We start from the raw sequence: 21,677 nt of genomic DNA, 5'->3' as shown, positions 1-21,677 counted from the left end.
TGAAGGCACTGGGCAGGACTGGAGGGTGGAAAAATGCCACAAGCTTCAGAAAATATGGAACCAGGGAAGACAAACACACTAACATCCCATCTTTTGGAACCTCTAAGGTGCTTAGAGCAGAGGTTTGATCTGATGGAATGACTAGGCTTTTGATAGAAGCTTTGGTCAGAAATCTAAGCAAGCTGGAATTCTGACCCAATTAGTTCAGAGGGAAAAGACCCACCTCGCTTAGCTTTCATGGGGGAAAAGGGGAAGAGCCTATTTCCAATAAAAAGTGGAAAAGAAACTCTTCTCATGTCTGTGGCACAGCTGGGTCCTCCTTTTCAAAGATACCCAAGTCCTTCAAGAGCAAGCCAAAGAGAAAATTTTGGGCATCTGAATCAGAATATTCTGAGACCTGCAGAAGATGGTCCTGGCAGAAAGGCTTTTCTCTTGGGATGGCATCAGCAGGTCCTCATACCAAGTCTGCAGTCACAGTCTTTTAAAAATCCAGATTTGTTGTCTCAGATTTGATGAACATTACAAAAATATTAGGTTTTGGGCTGAAACCTGGAATTTCAAGTTTCAGGTAAAGTGACAATTTTCAGATGAGTTATTAACACTCCCCTCCTCATACACTGTATTAATGTTATAAGGATTGTGACGAAAAGCCTAGACCATGCTGTGCTGTTTGGAGAGAAGATCTGATTGCACAAATCACCATCATTGCCAAGTAAAGTGCGCTATATACTTGAGGTCTCAAAGTATCTACATTCAGAGCAACATATAGTTCTCAGTTGTGTGGTATTCTCTTCAGTGTCTGATAATATAACAGTTACATACCGCAGTGTCACTGGTATTATTCTTGTGTGTTCATTTGTAAGCTATAGAATGTTTGGTTGCCTAAGTCAATTAATTCACTCTTAAAACTTTCTTTTGGCAATAGTAAAGACCAATTAAAGTGACTAGTTGTGCCATTCTCCTATATTTGAAGTAGTACCTCTAGATTTGTTCTATTAATAGCAGAATAGGTAGTAGTTTGTACCAAAATATTAAGTAAGCAACTGTTTTAACTTTACTAGCTAAGACAAAAATTAATAGTTTTAAAGAAAAGCCACATAGTTGTGAGTTGATACACACATGCCATCTAATCAGTGTTTTCCTTTGACTTCTGTGTCCTTGCTGTACACTGTACACATTAGGAAACAATTGTCTTGGCTGTTCAGTAAGAGAAACACTGAAGACCACAGTCATATAGCTACTAATTATTTACAATAATTCACAGCATACAGGAAATCACTTTACTTTTTGTATAAAAATGTCAACAGATGGTTGAAAAGCCATTACAAATACAATAAACTCAACACACAGGCAAGCTTTTTCTTTCCATCTGCTCAAGTCTTTTGATGTTGGAAATCAATATGCTTCCCAATGAATTCTAATGAAAATTAAAAATAAGTATTCTATTAGTATCTGCTATAATTTTACATTTTCTTGACTTTTTCTGTCCATTTAGCAACCACAGAGATTTTTTTAAAAGTCAACCTAACTTTTAGGGAATTATTCTTTCCAACTTTTACTGTCACGAAAAAAAAAGTAAAATATATAAAATATTTTCCCTAAATTCACAAGTGCTAGCTATAGACACTCTCAACAACATGACATTACATTAAATTCAAAATGACTAGTGGTCAAATCCCAACCCCACTGAAGTCCACAACAACACTATCATTGACTTAAATGGAGCCAAGATTTCATCATAGGTGTTTTGTACCATTTCCAAAACAAGAATAGAGTGATCAGTGCTAACAATTACTATATTAATAATTTCCTTTGAAATAACAGGCAGGCCAGATATCATCCTTTTTGATTGAATGAACTAAGTCATCAAGTTTAACATAAGGAATACAGAAGTCCTTTTAGCTGCAGCCTAGCTATTTAAATAAAATTCAGAGAGTGGAGACACCTATTCAATGTTTATCCAGGAAATGGACAAGTACATTCTCTTGTCAAATTAAGCAGCACAATAACAAGCCTGACAGCCCTCAAATTTCAATTGTTTGAATATCCCATTTTTCTTTGTACATCTGGTGCAAGCATCTTTCCAAGAATTATAACATTAAAAGAAAAAAAACTCACTATGCCTCTTTGGGGCATTATTAAAGATGGGAATTCCAAAAAAATCAGCATACCCTAGCTCTGCTCCCTATGAAATCAATGCAAGTTTTAACTAATGACTTCAAAGGGGGTGGAGCTAGGCCAACACTATGTGCTTTCAGAAAGCTATCCTAAGTTTCTGAGCATCATCTCTCCACTCTTCTGTACCTCCATTAACTGAGTGCACAGAAAGAGTTCTGCTCTTCAAATGAATAATCCCAGACAATTAAGTGGCATAGGATGAAATGCATTAAGTTTCCACAAACCAAAATAAACCTGGTAAGTCTAAAGCCTACCATTCATAGTATTACATTTTAACAACAAAATCCTTCTGATCAAATTTAGGCATGTATATTACATTAAAAATTATTCTTGGATATTATTACATTTCAATATATTTTGTAGACAGAAAATTATAAAGGTTGTATGTGATTTGTGGTGTTAAGAGAGTTTAGGAAGAATATTTTCTCTTTAGAAAGAAATCAACTGTTTAGGCTACACTGAAAAACAAGACTGTGGGATGTCTTCTGTGAAAATACCACCAGTTGAATCAATGACAAACTATGTGAGTTACAGCATGCGGAAACAATCTCTGAGTTCTAACTAGTTGGCCTAGCACCTATAATAATTTATTTATTGAACAGCTAGTTGCTTCTTTACTTTGACTAGACCAATGCAATAACCACGTTGAGTAGAATACAGGAGAGTTTTCAAAATTGTTCCTGGACTTGTATTTGAAACTAGTATTATGATTACCATAAATTGGGGAGTAGAAGTGAAGAAAAAAGTCTGCTTGAACTGCATTTCTTGGACCTCAATTAGTTATTCTTGTTCCATTTCCAATTAATTATCATTAGCGCCAATATTTGTACATAGTTTTTATTTAAAATTAAATCAAAGGTTCCTGAAAGATAGAAGATTTAAACTTTGAAGATTGAAGATGCTTTTTAATTCCACAGGTAATATACATTAGAGTAGAAGCACCTAAAGATTCTTTTCCAACATGAATCACTTTCTTCAAAAGATAATATGTACGTTCAAACTGATTCAGTGTAAGTACTGATTTCGTTCAGCAAAAACATTGAACTCCAAATATGTGGAGTTTCATGATACTGCAACCTATTGATGAAATATATAAGAATTGGGTTCTGTCAGCAGATACTGAGACAAAGGTGGGAAAAGAGAAGGCCTAATATTAAAATATTAAATAATATAGTGCTTATAACAAAACTACATAACCTCTTGAATTTCTAACTAGTACAAATATTTATTTTCAAAAACTATTAAATGTGTCATCCTATTAGTGGCTGCAGAAGAAGAGAAAGCCAGGGATGCTAACACTACTAGTTATAAGGCGTACAGAATAGGAGATACTGTTCAGGCTTCCCCCACATGATTCTTTGAATGAACATTAATGCAGAAGAGCATATTTACCCACTTCACGGTTTTGCTGTATCTCTTTGGTAATTTTATAATGAAATTACTTTCAGTTTTTATCTCTAAAGGGAAAAGTTTTCTAAAATGTTGCTGTCCCTTTCATTACCAAATGAATCTAATTTCCAAGTTCAGAATGGTCTTTGACACTTTAATACACATTCTTTAAAAACAACGAAATGGTTCAAGTGAAATGAGCTCAACTGTATATAGTTTACATTACATAGTAATAAACTGAATAACTGTGCAGCATTCTATATTAACTAGTAACTGCACACAAAGTTTCTTGCAATAGTTAATGTAGAAACCTAAGAATTACACACATTTCGCCACAACTTTCACAATTTTTATTACAGATTTCCAGAGATTTTCTAATAGATGTATTTTTTATTTGGGTAAGAGTTATGGTTAACCGTTGCCTCTACAGGAAAAAACAACAATTTGTTATTTTGTTTATTTGTGTACATTAAGGTATTCAGAATGCAAAGAAAGGCCAGAATTTTTAAAAATTCCCGTGAATAAATTTAGCTAAGCATCTCTACGTATTGCTGAAGCTTTGCTGTAAATCTTTCAAAGTTTTAATGGATTTTGCCATGTATTCTGCCATGTATTCACAATAACCTATTGCAGATACCTATATTTTATACTACTTTATTTTAATAAGTCTACAGAATTGTATAACATATCATCCAACTGCAGTGCAATAAAGCATAGTGCTGTGAAGGTGCCAGGTAGTATCTCTTCAACTTCTAAACAACAACATTCTTTCTGAACACGTCCGTCCCACCAAACTTGCATACTGCTGAACACTGGCTTCATCACTTGGCCCCTTGCATCTTTTCTTATACACGCTGTAAGGCATTACAATTCTCTTGTGAAGAACCCGAACTCGGCCCAGTTCTTTAATACAACCTTCATCAACTGCAAAAAGAAATAATCGATACAAATTAATAAACAATGTCCTTGTTAGTATGCATTTCCTCACTTTTTTAATAAACAAAAGGTAATGCACCTATGGGCTCTCTTTAGTACTAAAGAATAAAATAACTTTATTTTGCACTGATCTATATGCATGGATTGTCGTACAGGTTGAACCTCTCTAGTATGGCACCCTTGGGACCTGACTGGAGGCCAAACCAGAGAATTTACCCAACCACAGGAGGTCTAAGTTGTCTAGCACTTCCAATGCTTATTGGGCTCTTATAAGACATTTAGGTGTAAATTAGAGGTAAATAACAGCACAGAACACTGAGAGCCAGGACTGGTTGCTATACACAAACTTTATGGAGCTGCCAGAAACTTGGCTACACCTATGGTAAGTGAACATCCAGCAATCATGCCAGACTAGAGAGGTTTGACATGTATGACCTTAATCACAAGTTGAAAAACATGCATCTGTGATGAGTGAAAATAAATCATGTATCTACCCACCTGAAATGCTTAGGTCTGATGTTTCTAACACACATAAAAGCTTTACTCAATTTTGTGTTCAGTAGAGATCCAGGCCAGAAGCTGTACAGTATTGGAAACTATTTTCCAATGTAAGAGACCAAAATGGTCTTCCTACACTTGCCATAGAGCAACGTTATTTTTGACAACTACATCATAGAATCATAGCATACTAGGACTGGAAGGGACCTCAAGAGGTCATCATTACAAAGGATTTTGCTATAGCATGAGATCTCTTTCCTTGGCAGAAAAAGGACTCTCAAACATTTCTGGGGTGTAAATGCGGCAACAAAATTTCTTCCCAAACTGAAGACAGCTTTATCACACCTGCTGCTAGCCTCTCTTGCACTCCTCCATTAATACCAATCTGCTGGATCAAGCATGTGTCCTGTATTACTTAACCATTTTCAGTCTCATACCATAGTCCTGAGGATCCAAATAAACAGGGTCAACAGTACTCGTCTGACTCCCTAGACTTTCAGGACACAGACAGGTTGCAAGGTTTATCCATAGTTATATTTTACTAACCTAATGGACAATATCACTCTGATTTATTCAAACAAACAACCTGGAAGAACATTGTATTGAATATGTTAAAACTTCCCTTGTTGGCATCTAGTTATTGCTGCTATTGCTGAATGTTAATTTAATTTGTGTTACTATTTATATCTCAGGCAAAATGATTCTAGAGTAACTGGGAATCCAAATTTTTTACTTAAGAGAATAACTACTCATATGCCTGAAGCAGTTTCAGAGTACATTAATAAGGTTTTTACAAAGTGTTTAAAGAAAACATTGGTTTGCTGAACACAAGGTTTACATGACCATTAATACAAAAATCAACTTAAAAAGTAAAACGTATGTTTGGGAAGTAGAACTATTTGATTATGCTAAGTGAAAATACAGCAAAGAGACATGTTGTTTGCTGCCCTGTCTCGGAAAAGTAAGCTGATTCCAGCCACACCAGTGCTCTCCCACAAGGGAGCTCTGAACGCAATGGGAGTCAGCCGAACCTCGAGACCCAGCAGATATGTGAAGGAGTGACGACTCCCCTTATTTCATGAGCTGCTGATAAGGTCTGACACTCTAGACCCAGCAGACCCCTTCTTTGGAGTGTGTAGATTTAGTTTCCTATAAGCCACTGAACAGACTGTAACAGATGTAATCACTAGAAGCTAAATCTGCCCTAACAAGGAGACACATTCTGCAACATAAATCTCCTTACAGAGCATGATCGAGTGATCCACCCCAGAGTCAGCAGCATAGATCAACTGCTGCAGCACAGATGTTATGAAAACCCTATACTGAGAAGTTTAAAATTAGTAATAGCTGACTGCAATAATACACATTTAGATTTACCTATTGAAAAGAATTAAGAGGTGAAGGGGCTAATAAGAAAGCCCATCCTCCTTACCACATTAATACTGGACAAACGTATCATTAGGAAGGGTCATTTAGCAGGAATCAGGACAGATCATAAGAAGGAATTAAGCGATTGTTGTAATATATGAAGAGAAACCTGCTTTAAAAAGTGACTCCTTGTTTCTTGCAGCCTTTTTCAATAATCCAGGCAAAGAAACAATCAAATTTAACTATTTGGCTACAGACTCTTTTGTTAAATCTGCAAAAGGAAAATAAGGAATTCTATTGACATTTAACTGGTTAACTGTATAAAAGAATGAAATCTATACATTCAATCCTTAAGGTTAAATTTACTCTTTAAGAAAACAAATCTTTGTTTTAAGAATCCAAGCCCTGAAACTTCACTGTGTCTCTGTTCAAAGCTGAGTTGATAACACTTTTGACTTGCTTTCAAATCCAACATTGTATGTGAATACAGGCTGCCTAGCTATTTCAAAGGAATATAAAACACCTGTCCCCTCAAGTAAATTGTCCAAATACAAACAAAATATTTATAAGCGCCCATTTAACAAAATTTAATGTCAATATTATTATTACTATAGTCTTAATAAGTAACACTGTATATGATTCTTTTCAGGAAAAGAAAAGCTTTTTGCTTGCTAGAACAATAACTGACCAACACCTTGTGCTAAGGAAAAGCATTATAGCTTCACACATTAAGCCTGATCTGTGGTACAAGAAGGAAACTGAGGCATGCCACTGTTAGGGAGGGCTAGCAACTCTAGAAGTAATTCGAAGGAGTAGAAGGTTACGAGAACAAGAGCGCTTCATCGGTACTCGTGAAGTTATAGCTCATTCGCCCATGGAAGTGGTAAGGAACTAGCTGTAACCGGTTCCCCTAACAGATCTTAAGCAGTATTTTAAATTATAATGGGCCACCCCGACGGGGGTAGAAATGTTTTCTTGTCTTTCAGATCATCAGAAAGCGCTGGTGCCAGCTGAAGAAAAACAACAAACAACAACAACAACAAAAAACCATGGTTCTGTGTCGTGACACAATAAGTTTGTGTTCTGTCCAAGTTTGTCTTGTGTGTCTTAATTGTAATACGTATTGCAAATATTGTTGTGTGTAAGATATTGTTTTAATGAAAAGATAATTTGAGTAAAGCAGAAGCATTAATTTAAACCATCAAAATTAATAATTGAGCCCAATCAATTGGCAACTTTAAAATTCAGTGAAAAGATAATAGTTTAGAAATTGTTTAAGCTAGGAGAATGTTAACAATGTCTCCACAGGTGAACAAAAAAGGAACTAGAAAGAAGCAAAGAGTGCAGCATGTGAACAGAAGGACTAAGAGTAGAGTACCAGCCCCTCCCCCACAGGATTAGTTTTGCTTTAATAGCTACACAAATGAAATATTTAGCTTCTGTAAATTTGCACACCAACCATAAAAGTGGTTTGGCCAGAGATAAAAATAAATCTATAAGTAACAACACGGGCAAGTAGGACATCAGCATATTTAAGCAAAGATGCCCACAACAATGAGGAAACTAGTAACCTCACCATTGCAATAACAGCTACTTGCCCTGCTACTCATTGGTGCCTGATGCCTTAAAAGGCCTCAAGAATTATAGAATTGCATAAGTTCCTATTAACAATTAAACATCTGTGAACCATGCTTGGTCCTATAAGAGAAACAGTGACTCTGGTCAACAACCTCCTTCAAGTCACATACATAGAACAAATACACGCTAATAGCAATGAAGAATACATGGCCTTAGGCCACCCCTCATTCACACATTTATTTTGTTTATTGTAACAACATGAACACTACGAAGACAAAGAATACACAGTCCTCTGAGTTAAAGTTTGTATGGAATATTGTGGGAAAGAAGCTAAACACTAACATTAAGCCACTGAAGTTGTACCTACTGACTCCCACTGGGGCTTACCACTTAAAGCCCAGACAAAGGTAACCCCTGAGGCATGGCTGTCATTTGTTAAACAATAGCCATTGCTAACTTGCCCTCATATCCTCTATTTGGATATTATTAACCAGGTCCTTAAGGACAAAATAGAGCCTCCCAATTTTGCATCATGTCCTGAACAGACCTGTCCCAGAACCAGGACAACTGTCACTGGTCCTTACTTTGGTGATGTTCCACACTGGTATAGACCAGCTGTGTGCTAGACTAATCAAATTAGCAAGTGCCTGATTAGGCAACGAAGAAGCTTAGCAGATACCATTGCAGATTGGTTTGAGCCTGGAAACTCTGTCAGCAACACTTATGTCATAGCCCAGAAATTATATAGAGTCCAGGCTAGTAGATGCAGTAATATCCAGTGCCCGTAAAAGCCTAGACACCAGCCAAGCCAACCGATTGATCCTGAATAGTTTGAAAGATCTGTCCAGCTCTGTGTCCATTTCACTAAATCTAACCAGATATTTGGACCAGAGATTAATTAGATTGTTAATTAATGGAACTAAATTAAAGGTATTAGAAAGCCAGTATTAAAGAATAAGATAGCTTTGACCACCCAGCCCTTATGGTAGTGAGTCCCCATCTTCCCCGTCCTACCCATGGGAGTGGGGAAGTAGAGAATCCATGAGGACCCAAAGGCCCACCTGGACAGGGCATAGTATAACAGTTTGTTTTTAGCCCCTCTGGAGATTCCTCACTCAGATCAGATCAGAATAGTAACCTCCCTGCCTGTACCAAAGCAAGAGTATATAGATAGATCGAGAGCATCGCTTATTCTGAAAGTGTGAGAGCCTTCCTATAGCCAAAGATTGTTGCACCCACTTTGATAAAGAAATTTTATGTACCTGCCCATTTAACATCATGACGAATCTGCCTAAGTTTGATGTGGTTGTCTCAGAGAAACAAAAACATCGAGCTGGTCCAAATAAACGGTACCTACTGGTGTTTGACTACCCAGACAGATCACTCCATCCTGCCCCTCTACATATCCGTCTGTGTGTATAACAGCTCCTCACTGGATGATCCTGACCGTTGATAGAATGCAGCTCTATCGCACTTCAGCAGTGATGAGTAACCTAGCATGAGATTCTGAGTAGCATAGCAGAAGTAAGTACCTAGAGGAGGGTTTACTAGCCCTGCAAGCAAAGATCGAAGAGTTGGTAGCCAATGCCCAAAGATACATCAAAGCTAGCCGTCTGAGGTACACACAGATAAGGAAACACCGTAGACCATGCCAAACACCTACCTCTGCAGCACTCAACCAGGCAGTAGAGGTCAAACCTATAATCATGGGCAGCGCCAGTAAAGCGATAAAATATCTTAAAGATAGAGTTGAACAGTGTTTGCCAAATTATGTAAGAAGTTTTGATTTTAACATTTATAATAATGCTAGTGCTGTACTCGTACTTCCAGAGTAAATTAAAACCCCTTAAATTGTATTTAACCTTGTGGGTTAAAAAGAACCCCAAAGTCAAGAGAAAGGAACTATAGGAGTAAACTGAGGCAATCCATAGTATCTTGCTGAGAACTGACAAACTCAAAGTATTAAGCCAGCTTGAGAAGTAAAACAGTTCAACAGTTACTGTGACCCTAGTTCCCCTAGCAACCACATTCCAAAATAGAGCCTCACTTTGATAAGGCTAGTACCAAACAACCACGCGGGATTGTTTTATGGGTTTTTTTTATTCCTAAGAAATAACCTTGGTTCCAAAGGAGCTAACTAGCTTTTAGCTCAGAGAATAGAGACTCGTATGTCCATCAGCAAAAGACTGCTCTAGAAAGACCTTTACCAAGTTTTGCTAACCACCAACACTGCTGTGATGTGCCAAGAACTGACTGTTAGCCAATGCTTCTCACTGCAAAAAAATCCCTCCATCTCGAAATAATCCTACCCCGATTGCCGATAAGCCTCTCTCTTCTAGTCCTGCTTTCCTACCTGCTAGACACCAGAAGAACCAAAATATTACAGTGATGTGCTAGTAACCTCTCCCCTGCATGATGCTGAATCACGACTGTTTCAAGAAAAAAAAAGAAGAAAAGTCCGCTCCTCTGACACCGCCAAATCCCAAAAATTTCTGACTACAAAAGGACATTAAGAACTGACCTTAGTGAAAGAAGCGAAGTATTGTATATTGCCAAGGAGAAACTTGTAAGAGTAGTTTAGGTTTCTCCCTTTGATCTCGACTCTGTGCTTATAGACAAGTACCATCAGCATGTACCTGCCCTCCCTAATTTAGTTACTAATTATGATATCTTGTATGATGTTACTAAAATTATAGAACAGTCCCATCATAGAATTATATTAAAGATATTAATGATTATATTCCTTTTGCTTATTAAAAGTTTCATATTTGATTGTTGTTGTAAAAGATGTAGTAATAGAAATAGCTTTAATGTTTGTACTAATTATGTAATGTTTAATGAAAATAAAAGTTTAGAAAGGTAGTTGTGCTGTAAGCACAAAAGGGGGGATTGTAGAGGCAGGAAAAGGGAATAAAAGAATTTGTGTGCAGCCATCTTAGTCTTGTTAACAAGAGAGCAAGAGTCAGGCTAAGTATGTGGCCTGACAACGCGAGATCTGTAATTAGACGCTGCCTTCGCCTCTCGCCTCCATACGGAGATAAGGATAGAATGCTGACTCTGGTAGGGACCTTGAGATAAAGAGCATCTAGGTAGAACTAAATAACTGTTAGCCATTAGTGTTTGTAATGAGAAGGAGACTAATTGTTATTGTTATTATATCTAATAGACAGTATATAAACTGCTTCATAATTGCTTGTATTCGAAGATCTGCCTCGGGGGGAGGGGGGGCTTCCCCCCTGTCCGAACCAGTTTTTCCCTTGCTGCAGCTCGTAATAAAACTGCCTCTGGCTACTTGTTGCTTACAAACTCAGAGTGAAGACAATGTTTTCTTCCACATTACGATACCAACATAAAGGACTTAAGCTATGTGAAGAGCAACAAATATTCTAAGTATGAAGCCATTTCATTATTCTCATATCTATCTATATCTATATCTAAATATTCAAACCTCTTTAATATTTTAAGTTTACTTGTGTCTAAATAACTGTGATTTAAGACCCGTCAAATGAATCTAGTTAAGTCCATTCTACACTATCTCCACTTTATATTATGAATTATAAACAAACTGGAATAATGTCTTCTGCTAATTCAATCAGACCAGCCAATGTGGAAATCCAAATAGTTCTAATAGTTACTTTATGGGTAAACAATTTTAATTAAAAATACAGCCTTCCAGAATTGAAGGACTGGAGGGTCGGCCCACTCCATCTCAGGGACCTTGTCCGGCACTCTATCCTTGTCCAATGTCTATCTGGACTTTCCTTTACACAGGCAAGGGGGAACTTTTCCTTGCTCACCTTCTTGGCCTCTTTTGTTGGGACCGGCCTCTTTTGTTGGGACCACCTACAACGCCCAGTACCAACTTGTCAAAGGAGAGCCTACCCACTGAGGCACTCGTACTTGGTGCCGAGTAAGACTGTTGGTCTTGGGGAGCTAGACACAACTCTATCAGAAATGCCTTAAGTTTTATGTCTCTGTCCTTTAAGATCCTGGAATGGAAGGACCTACAGATACTTTTCATTGATATGGCCCTTACCCAGACAGTGAAAGCAGTTGCAGTGAAGGTCACTAACCAGAACAGGACTGTGACAGTACATGGTTTAAACCTGGGGGACTGGGTATGCCCTATACTCCCGGGCAGAGTCCCAGCAGGAGCCTATCTACAACTAACAACTGATAATGCTTATATTTATTTGCACTATAATAGGAGGAATACACAATAAATGCTTCAACTACAGCTGGAACACAGTTCCATGCACTGTCACTGGTGGTAAGAAGGAACTGGAGAGGGAGGAGCCCAGTGGTGCAGCATGTGAACACCGCTCCAGGGAGCGCTGAAGGATGGTCCCCTATGGATACTGCTGAGGGAAAAATCTTTGGGCACTGGTGCATGTAGTTAGCACCCTCCCCCCCAAGTTGAATGCACATGAGCAATCACTCGAAGAAAAAACTTTTTAAAATTCCTTTCAGGCATTCCTTATGCATTACAAAGAAACATAAGAGGTTACTCACCATTAATCCTTGCAAAATTCCATTAATAAAAGTTATCGGCTAAACATTTTTTGCTGATTGCTTGAACTGGGATATTAATACGCAAAATAGAGCTTCTTTAAATTTCATCAAGTTCAGAATGACTTCATTACTTTTAATTGTTTTAATTCCTCACATAAAGGTATAATGTACATTCTCAGTATGAAAGTGATTTGAAAGAAAAAAATCAATAGTAAATAATTAAGATTTGCTTCTCCACTAATTATTGCTGACACTTGCTTTGGATAAACAGTGAAGTAAAAAACACTTAGTTTTGGCTTTTTCTCCCTCTTTGAAATCCATTAGGCTTTTTGATGTGTAGCCAATACCTTTCTGGTATCCTAATGGGTTTGTTTTTCTACCAGTTCTTCCCACTCCTATGTACCATTCTCATTTTTTTTGAAAGTTCACAGAGAACAAAATTTGCAAGTTCAGCCTCAGAGGTAACACAATCATAGTTATTTTAACTTCTTAAATGGCAGACAAAGTTTCTACTTACTACATCTTTAAATCAAGTATTGCAACCTGAAGTGGACAGGTGCCAAGACTAGTCTCCATAACAAATTGTCTGAAGAGCACTTTCAGGGCTATAACTTACTTACATGTTGATATTTATTCCTTCTATTTAAAACTAAAACCAGATACCGTGAGCAAATTAATGTTTTGGCTTGTAGTGTTCCTGGCCCCAGTAACTAAAGCTATTGAACCTTCAACTTCTCTACAGTCTCCACTGGCTCACTTGAACATGCGGATGTGGAATGTGTGGTTTTATAAGCTTAGTCCACTTTTACTCACTTCATCAGGCCTTCATACATTGTCCTGTTTGGAATCAGACCATGCAACTTACTTACTGCTACCAGGGTTACCACACAGCTTTGGTAATCACTGTTGTATTATTTTATGGGAGAGAACGATGCTTCTCAAGCCATGCAGTATACTAATCCATAGTTGGACCATTTTATAAATCTTCCGAGAAGGAACTTGCAAGTATCCTGAACATTGCTGATGCAAGAATCATCCCAAGCTCAGCAATGACACTGCTTTAGAAACCGGGTGCATGTGCAAGAAAAAACTTTTGCAGGGTAATATGTTAACCTAGATATGTTTTCAATGATCCTATTAATGTGCTACAATTTTATTCAATGTCCATTTATGATTCTTACAGATGTTGCACAAAGACCAGAATGATACAATCCTTCCAATAGGTTTAAAAAAAAACACCAGAGATTATCTGTCTCTTGTGAATATAATTTATTAACCACATAAAAGAATAAAGTGATGTGATAAAAAGAACCTGCTGTGAAAGTACTTAAATAGCTAAATAAATATGATTCAAATTGCATCTGAAAAAGAAACACTTTTATTTGAACTTTAAATCATCACTAAACTAATCTCAGGTACACAGTCAAGCTTTTATAAAGGACAAATAAGAAGTTCTGTCACCACAATACCAAATCCATAAGTAACAATTCAGTCAGCTTCCAGTTGCTACTGTTCTAGTGCCAAAATCATATGAGTGTAGGAAAGTATTCACTTTATTCATTTAAATCCTCTGGAAGCTTTCCTACCTTAAGTAGGATGGCTTCCAGCAAATTTAATGGAAAATAAAAACAGATTGGGCTCTGGTATTGTTTAAAGAAGAAGTGACCTGACAAACATAAAAATGGGAAATCTGTTGCTGCTAACTCTGAATATTAAGAACATATTAAAGACAATTAATTATACTTTTATAATTACTGCAAGCATGAGTGCCAGTGTCCCCTCTCTCTATATAACTGTAGTATTGTGACGTAGGCACAAAACAGGATGTTGCTTATTTCAGCTTGGAATGAAATTCACAGTAGATTATTGTAAATGAAACTGTTTTTTTAAAGCAGGAAAAAAGCCCAACAACTAATCTTGCTTCTGTGTCTTATTAAAATAGTTTTAACTTGTGTTTTCCTAGTTTCCCTCCCCAATTTTCTCATGGGTCACCATCTGTCAGACACAGCTACAGTAGAAAAGGCAGCTCAGCAACCTCACTCATTGGAGAAACTTGTAATTAAAAAAAAAAGGAAGATTATTTTTCTCACCACATTTTCTCACAGTATATTCTCATGAACCACCCAATGACCTCTGTTTCTCCCATCAATTTTGCACACTTTATTCTTCAGTCTCAAAAGGCTCATAAAATTATAGATGTTGGAGGCCGAAAATAGTTGATCAAATAGTCACCCCTCAGGACCATTCAAGGTTATTTACAGTATATTTCCTAGCCCCTCTCCCTTAGTCCAGTTTTTAATATCCTGTAGAAGAGAGTTTCTACGTATATCCTGGGTAAGACTATATCATACATCTCACTGTCAAGAACTTTTCTGAAATTCATGCTAACTGCTTTCTCTCTTAATTCCATCTCTTTCTGAATTAATGCCACCTGACCCTGAGGGTTCATTTCTATTGTCTTAAATTATCTCCTCTATCGATAACTCAGTCTCTGGCAAGTGGTTCATTTTTATTATCTAAAGAGAGGAGATTTAGGATAATTCTTTCTGCATGAAGATCACTATAAGCATTCAATAACTAGTCAGCTCCTGTACAATGTCTTTATTCCTTTCCATTTCTCCTTCTACTACCTGGCTGTGCACAAATCACTGAATCTCCTGCACACTTCTTGCTTCTGGGTTTTTTTTTTCCCTTCAGTTAATTCTTCTTTAAAATCTCTCTTGGATCTTCTAATTTTCATCTTACATTAGTTTTGTGGTAGTTGATGTTCCTTTCTATTGTTGTCAGTTGGTCTAGATGGCTCTCTCTCTTTTTTTAAAGGATACTCTAAGAATTTTTATTTTCTCACTTTTGACTTTAGGCTCTTAGGGTTCATCTACACAGTAGGACTAAAGTTGAATTAAACTATGCAACTTCAGCTATGTCGATTGCGTAGCTGAAGTTGAAATAGCTTAATTAACTTTTGGCGCTTCCTTAGATGACCCTTACTCCTCGTGAAATGAGGGTTACCATGAGTCACAGTAAGAAATCCTCCAGCTCTACGTTATTTCAAAATAAAGGCTTGTAGTGTAGATGCGCACTATGTTATTTTGGAATAGCAGCAGTTATTCCAAAATAATGCTGCCGTGTAGAGTCTTACCCTTATTGTCTAGATTTATTACCTTTTTTTAAATCTCCTTTCTAAAGTATACCACCACAGTGCTCCCCTAAAAATGAGGTTGAGGGTGCTTTTGATGTTAAGAACCTAAAGCCAACTGAAGTTGTCAGTGCAGAGTTAAGGATCCTAAATGTTTACCAGTGATAGGGTAGCTATAAAAATGCACATAGCTTTAAAAGCCACAATACAATACAATATGAAACTATGGCTACTCATTTTATTGTTCTGATTTAAAGAAACCCAAACTGGTTTATGTTTCTACTTCAGATTGGCAAACCCTATCAGAAATATCCAATGATTTAGTCTTTCACGTGTTTTCATATTGGTTTGCAACAATATCCTGGAGGCTTATGCCTGAGCATAGAATAAATCAATTTAAAACTTCTCCAAATGGGTAACAGACTTTGAAACACTTTGAATAAAAATGGGTAATTTTATAGCAAAGTACGTATCAACTAACTTTTAATAGGACACATTGATCTTAAGTTTTCTTTTTTTTCCCCAAGTCATTATCCAGAACAATTTACAGAGCAGGAATGGAAATATTCCGGAAGGTTCAGCAAAATTTGGGAAAATTGCTATGTTTAGGCTTCTAAGAAATATGCTGTCAATCACGACAATCTCCAAGCTAAAAATTCTTAAGGGAAATGTTATAGGATGAAGTTAATTTAAACATATTTGCCCTCTCCACTTTTTTTCAAAGACTCAAAGTCATTTACGCACTAGTCATCTGCTATGTTTTATTTTTTAAATCAAAACTGCTTGCCACAGCTGAATTAAACTTTATTTATGTCTTCTATTCACCACACAGAAGTTACTGCCATCCAAAAAACTACCATCATCATTACATTTGGATCATGCTAAAACCACAAGATTACAAAAGAGATTTCTACACATTTCACTGTAAACCAGTTGAAGTTTTGCAAGTCCTACAAAACTATCATCAATTCATGTTAGTATTTATGACCATTCCAAGTTATATTAAACTAATTTTATAAATACTGGGATTGTCCCCTGCCCCAACCAGTGCAGAGTGAAGGTTTTGGATGCCTTATCCATTCATTTTTGTATTAGTCTGAATTTCTTTAAGTTAAAATTTAACACTGAATTTCTTGGGAGTACTTGTTTCTGAAATAATCATAAACCATGTCATGGTTTATATCCTTAAATTACTGCTATGCGCTTTCAACCTTAATCCTGGCATACAGTTTTTATCTAGGCATTCCCTTGTTTTTAAAAAGATATTGAAATCTCATATATGAATAATACCCACACAAGTAGAGAGAGGAACCCTTCCCCTGGAGCACCATGAAGCCTGTTGGATAGAGAGGGGACCCCCTTTTCCTAGAGCTCAGTGCTGCCTGCTAGCAGACAGAAAAACGCTCTTTCTCCAGAACTTGCTACTGCTGGCAAAGGGATGGCGGGGAGTCCCTTGACCTGGGGAAGCCTGCCTGAACCTCAGACTCCTCATCCCTGGTCCCACCCCTGAGCCTGAACCCACAGACAGTAATCTAAATCAGGCCTTGCTATAGGGAAGATTTCTGCAGTATGGCAACTGTTAGGGATTTTAGAGAGGGTTGCGTTCCATGGAAAGTAGCCTTTATTTGAATACTGCAGTTTGAAGCAGTGTTTCTTCAGCTTTGTTTTTTTCCCCCCAAGGTAACTGAAAAACACTCTCCTTCATAAATGAAAACTAGAGAGCAAAATTTGCAAATTAGGCCTTGAAATCTTAATGGCCATGAACACTGATATTTTTCTACCTATGGAAATAATCTCACTTTTATCAATAAAATGGTGAAGGACGGTGTTTTAATAAACCAAAATATTTTGCAATTTTATTCACATAAGCAGCAGGTAGACATTGAGATTGGATCACTGCAGGTTCTCAGAGATTAAGCTTTGGTTTTCCTTTTAAAATCTTTTTGTGGAAATGTGTTTATCATTCATATAAAGATTTTGTGTAGCGAGAGTCTCTCTTTCTTTCGCTGACATTTTTCTTGAATCTAATCCAAGTTTTTTTTCCCCTTACTATGACTTGATACCAACTGAGCAAGCAGATTTATCTAGTTTCTTCAAGGCAGTTAGAGAATTTCATATTAGATTCTGTGTCTACGTGTTTGTGGCAGTAATGTGGGGACAGGGGCTTTGGAAGTCAACTGAAAGATTAAGAGAATGTAGACACAGTTGTACAAATGCACTGCTGCAACTATAAACACTTTAGAGCAGCACCACAGCAAGAAAAGCTTAATGGTTCAAAACGTCTTTGCAGCAATTTAAACATTTTTTTAGTCAGCTTTTAAAGTTTGGGTTTCTGGGTTCAAACAAGTTTGATGAAAAAAGACTGATGAAGACAGTCATTCACAATACAGTCCCTGAAAGTCATTTGTTTCAATGTGTGGCAGAAATGACCAGAAAGAAGAGATGTATTGGAAGATGTGTTTCAGAAGCGTGCCCAGTTATGAAGAACCAGTACAGGACTAAACACAGAACTGAAGGGTACTGATAATACCTTAAGAAGCAATCATTTGAGGGTACATTTTTGTCTGACTCGAGCCAGTATTACCAATTTCTTCCTCCTCTTTTAGTGTGTCTACACAGCAGTATTATTTCAGAATAACGGCCATTATCCGAAAATAACAATGCGAGCATGTACACAGCAATTCCGTTATTTTGAAATAAATTTGAAATAACGGAGGGTTTATTCCAACCTCTGTAAACTTCATTCCACAAGGAATAGCCCCTATTTTGAAATAGCTATTCTGACATAGCAGTGCGGATGCTCAACTGCTGCTATTTCAAAATAGCTCCTCACGAAGGCCATTCAAAGTAATTATTCCCTCGTGTTTCCTGGGGCTCTAAAGCGCGTCCACATTAGGGGAGCCTGCCTCAGACTAATTTCGAGGTTTCCCTGTACACGAGCTATTTTGAAATAAGCTATTTCAAAGTATTTCTTCCAGAGTATCTTATTCTAAAATAAATGTGCAGTGTAGACATACACTTAATGAACTGCTGATGAACACGAATTCTCAAATTATGGAAGAAATAAAGAAGACACTAAGAGCTCATCTTTTCAGTAAAAGTTTGAAAGGCAGGAAAACAAAATGTAAACATACTTTTAAAAAATTAGTGTCAGTTTAACTGTAATTTATTATTTTTGAAAACAGAAAAGAAATTGGAAAATTGCCATTTTTTTAAGTCACTAATTAGGAAAATGTTCCTCATATTCCATTATGTTATTTCTAATGAAGAAACATTAAAGCCCAGCTAAACTCTAATATGAGATTATCTTTGATTATAATTCTGATTTTCTTTAAACCTCAAAATAAAATCCCCGTAGCATGTAAAATATTGCTAATATTTCTCTAACTACTATCAATGTTGTTAGACACATATGTTTAAGATAACAAGAGGACATCATACACACAGGTCCACTAACTATTTTGTAGCACAGATGAAAACAACAGGATGCACTGATGTGCTCCAAAAGGTAAAAACTGCATTTCTGAGGGTAGGTAAATTCACAGATTCATAAATTGCGAGGCCTGCAGATACCACTTTAATAATTACATTTGATTTCCTGTTTTAGACAGGTTATAGAAACTTCCCCCAAATAATTCCTACAAAATATATATATTTTAAAAAAACATCCAATCTTGATTTTAAAATAGTCAGTGATGGAGAATCCACCATGCAAGTTGGTAAACAGTTCTAATGGTTAATTACCCTCACTGTCAAAAATGTATGCCTCATTTCTAGCCTGAATTTGTCTTCCTTCAACTGCCAAAGATCAGATGTGCATTATTTTCTGTGTGTAGAAATACCTGTGTAAAGCTGAGCTAGGTGCTTGAATTGACAAGATTAAGTCCATTTGGAAGTGCTGTTATCTAAAAATATAGTTCATTCTCTAATTTCAATCCAAGAACTCTCATTCCATATATCAGTAACTGCAGTTTAAAATTATGGCCTTTGCTACAACTCAAAAACCTAAGCTTAAAAAATTTCCCAAATTATAAAAAAATTGAAATGAAACTTACTTCACAAAGTAAGTAAATACTTATTGGATTTAACACTAAATCCATTTTGTGGGAAAAATCTTGATTACTGAACAAAAAGGAAACATTGTAATTGCATGCACAACCTTAACTCTGTCCTCAGGTTTTGACTAATCTCTGCTGGCTGCCCAACACTGAGGCATAACAACATTCTATCAAATACTAGTTTCCATGTTTCATTTGCAAGCTATTGGGGGTGAGAATGGAGAAATGTTGTTGGAATCACTCAGACCTGTCAATAGGGGGCAAAGAGGGCAATTCAAAGGAGCCTAGGGCCCTGCTGCAGTAGCAGCATCCAGTGCTCCGAGTCCCTTTGACTTGCCACCAGAACGCTGCTCACTGCAATTCTGAAGGCTTGGGGGGAGAGGAACCATCATGGTCCAGGTGACACTGAGTGCTGACTGCTCTGGGCCCTGCCCCTTCTGCTCGATACCCCACCCCTTCTGAGGGGCACAGAGTCACACCTTGCCCCAGGACTCGAGGTGGTTTTTGACCTCTGCTGGAGGCACTGGGTGGGCTCCACACCAGTGTTTCTCAACCATTTTTTTAAAAAAAGTACCCCCTTAAAAAAATTATAAGCACCTCCAGTGCCTACAGTTTTCAGACATCCAACATTTTTTTTTCTACTATTGCAACACATTTGTTGAAATAACTTAATCGTAGCCGGGCAGGAAATGAAATTTTGGGGTGTAAAAAGTACAAAAATAATAAAGCGCTGTAAAATGTAAAACAAAAAGTCAGTTCTCTACAAATTTCAGTTGTGTTGATGTACCCCCCAGACTTCTCTCGAGTACCCCTAATGGTACTCATACCACTGGTTGAGAAACACTGCTCTACGCCACTCGAGGCTTCCTGTAGCCAGAGGGTATCCTCAAGCTGCCCATTATACTGTTTTTAGAGCTTCTTTGTACTACTTATCCTGTGCAAAACAACTTTACCATACTAGAAAATCTAGATCCATATTTTCTAACTTACAGAATATAACTGAAAAATTAATGGTGATATAATGCAGTGTATCAATTCACAATCTAAAATCAGTGTGGGAGGCACAAAAATGTGCCATTAACAATAAAAGTTGGATCTTTGTGACTGGCAGTTTTTGAGGCTGCTTTTAAAGAAATTAGCATAGAAAAGAAACTATAAACCAGTTTCCACTTTGCTTTGAAACTCAGTCATAAATGCTAATTTCATATTTAATTCGAAGAATTTCTAGTGCGTTAACTATAAAAAAGCACAAAGTACAATGTGTCAAAATTATAATTGCCTTATAATGCCAATATAAAAATGATGCCTCACAAAAAAAGAAAAGAAAAAAGGAGTGGCCATTTGCAGGAAGCTAAAATATAAAAAATTTCAATACAGAAACAAATGAGGTTTCTATATGGTTGTAAGTGCTTCATATTAGGTGATCTTTCAGAGAGCAGAGCAAGATGAAACTAATTGTACAATATCACCTTTTCAAATTTGACAACTCAGATCTGTAATGATAAACTAAATTCAAGACATACAAATCAGTGTTAATGGACTTCTAATTTGTTAGCTAGCTAATTTAAAGTATGACATATCTGACCCTGAAGTTTATTTTGATTTGCTTTTTACTGATTGTAAAGCATGTTTTCTTGTGTGTCAGCTGCGAGATGCAGGAAGTATTTTGAAAAATGGAATAGTATAAGCTACTATTAGAAATATACAGTACATAATGCAGATAAGCTGCATACAATATTAATATTTATGCAAAATAAATTATTTGTCTCCAACTGTCTCAAATTCATTTATTGAGAAAAATTAATATCTAATATCCCTCATGATACAGAGCTACAACTTCAGACCAAACTAAAAGCACATCTAAAAGGAAGCATTAGCTAACAAACACCTCACCAGGGGAAAAAAGTTTTAATTAAAACCAGCAAGAATGAGTCACAAAGGAAGTACAGTAAAACATTCAGGATGGTCTGGCTCAGCCAAGTCTTTGCAGTTCACTTACTCTAGCAGAAAAGAAGCTAGTAATC

General features: G+C 36.8%; 1 protein-coding gene across 7 annotated transcripts in view; it reads right to left on the bottom strand.

The window, feature by feature from the left end:
• Positions 1-3,700: 3,700 nt before the first annotated feature.
• ATE1 (arginyltransferase 1) overlaps positions 3,701-21,677 on the bottom strand; it is a 170,442-nt gene continuing 152,465 nt past the window's right edge. For all 7 annotated transcript variants that reach the window (XM_006111405.4, XM_006111410.4, XM_006111409.4 and 4 more), the window contains one exon: positions 3,701-4,491. In XM_006111405.4, coding sequence (XP_006111467.2) covers positions 4,313-4,491 — 179 coding nt within the window. In that variant the 3' untranslated portion in view covers positions 3,701-4,312. The remainder of the gene's footprint in view (positions 4,492-21,677) is intronic.

This window comes from Pelodiscus sinensis, chromosome 8 (assembly GCF_049634645.1).
Source record: "Pelodiscus sinensis isolate JC-2024 chromosome 8, ASM4963464v1, whole genome shotgun sequence".
Taxonomy (NCBI): domain Eukaryota; kingdom Metazoa; phylum Chordata; order Testudines; family Trionychidae; genus Pelodiscus; species Pelodiscus sinensis.
This window is presented reverse-complemented; position numbering and strand designations above follow the sequence as displayed.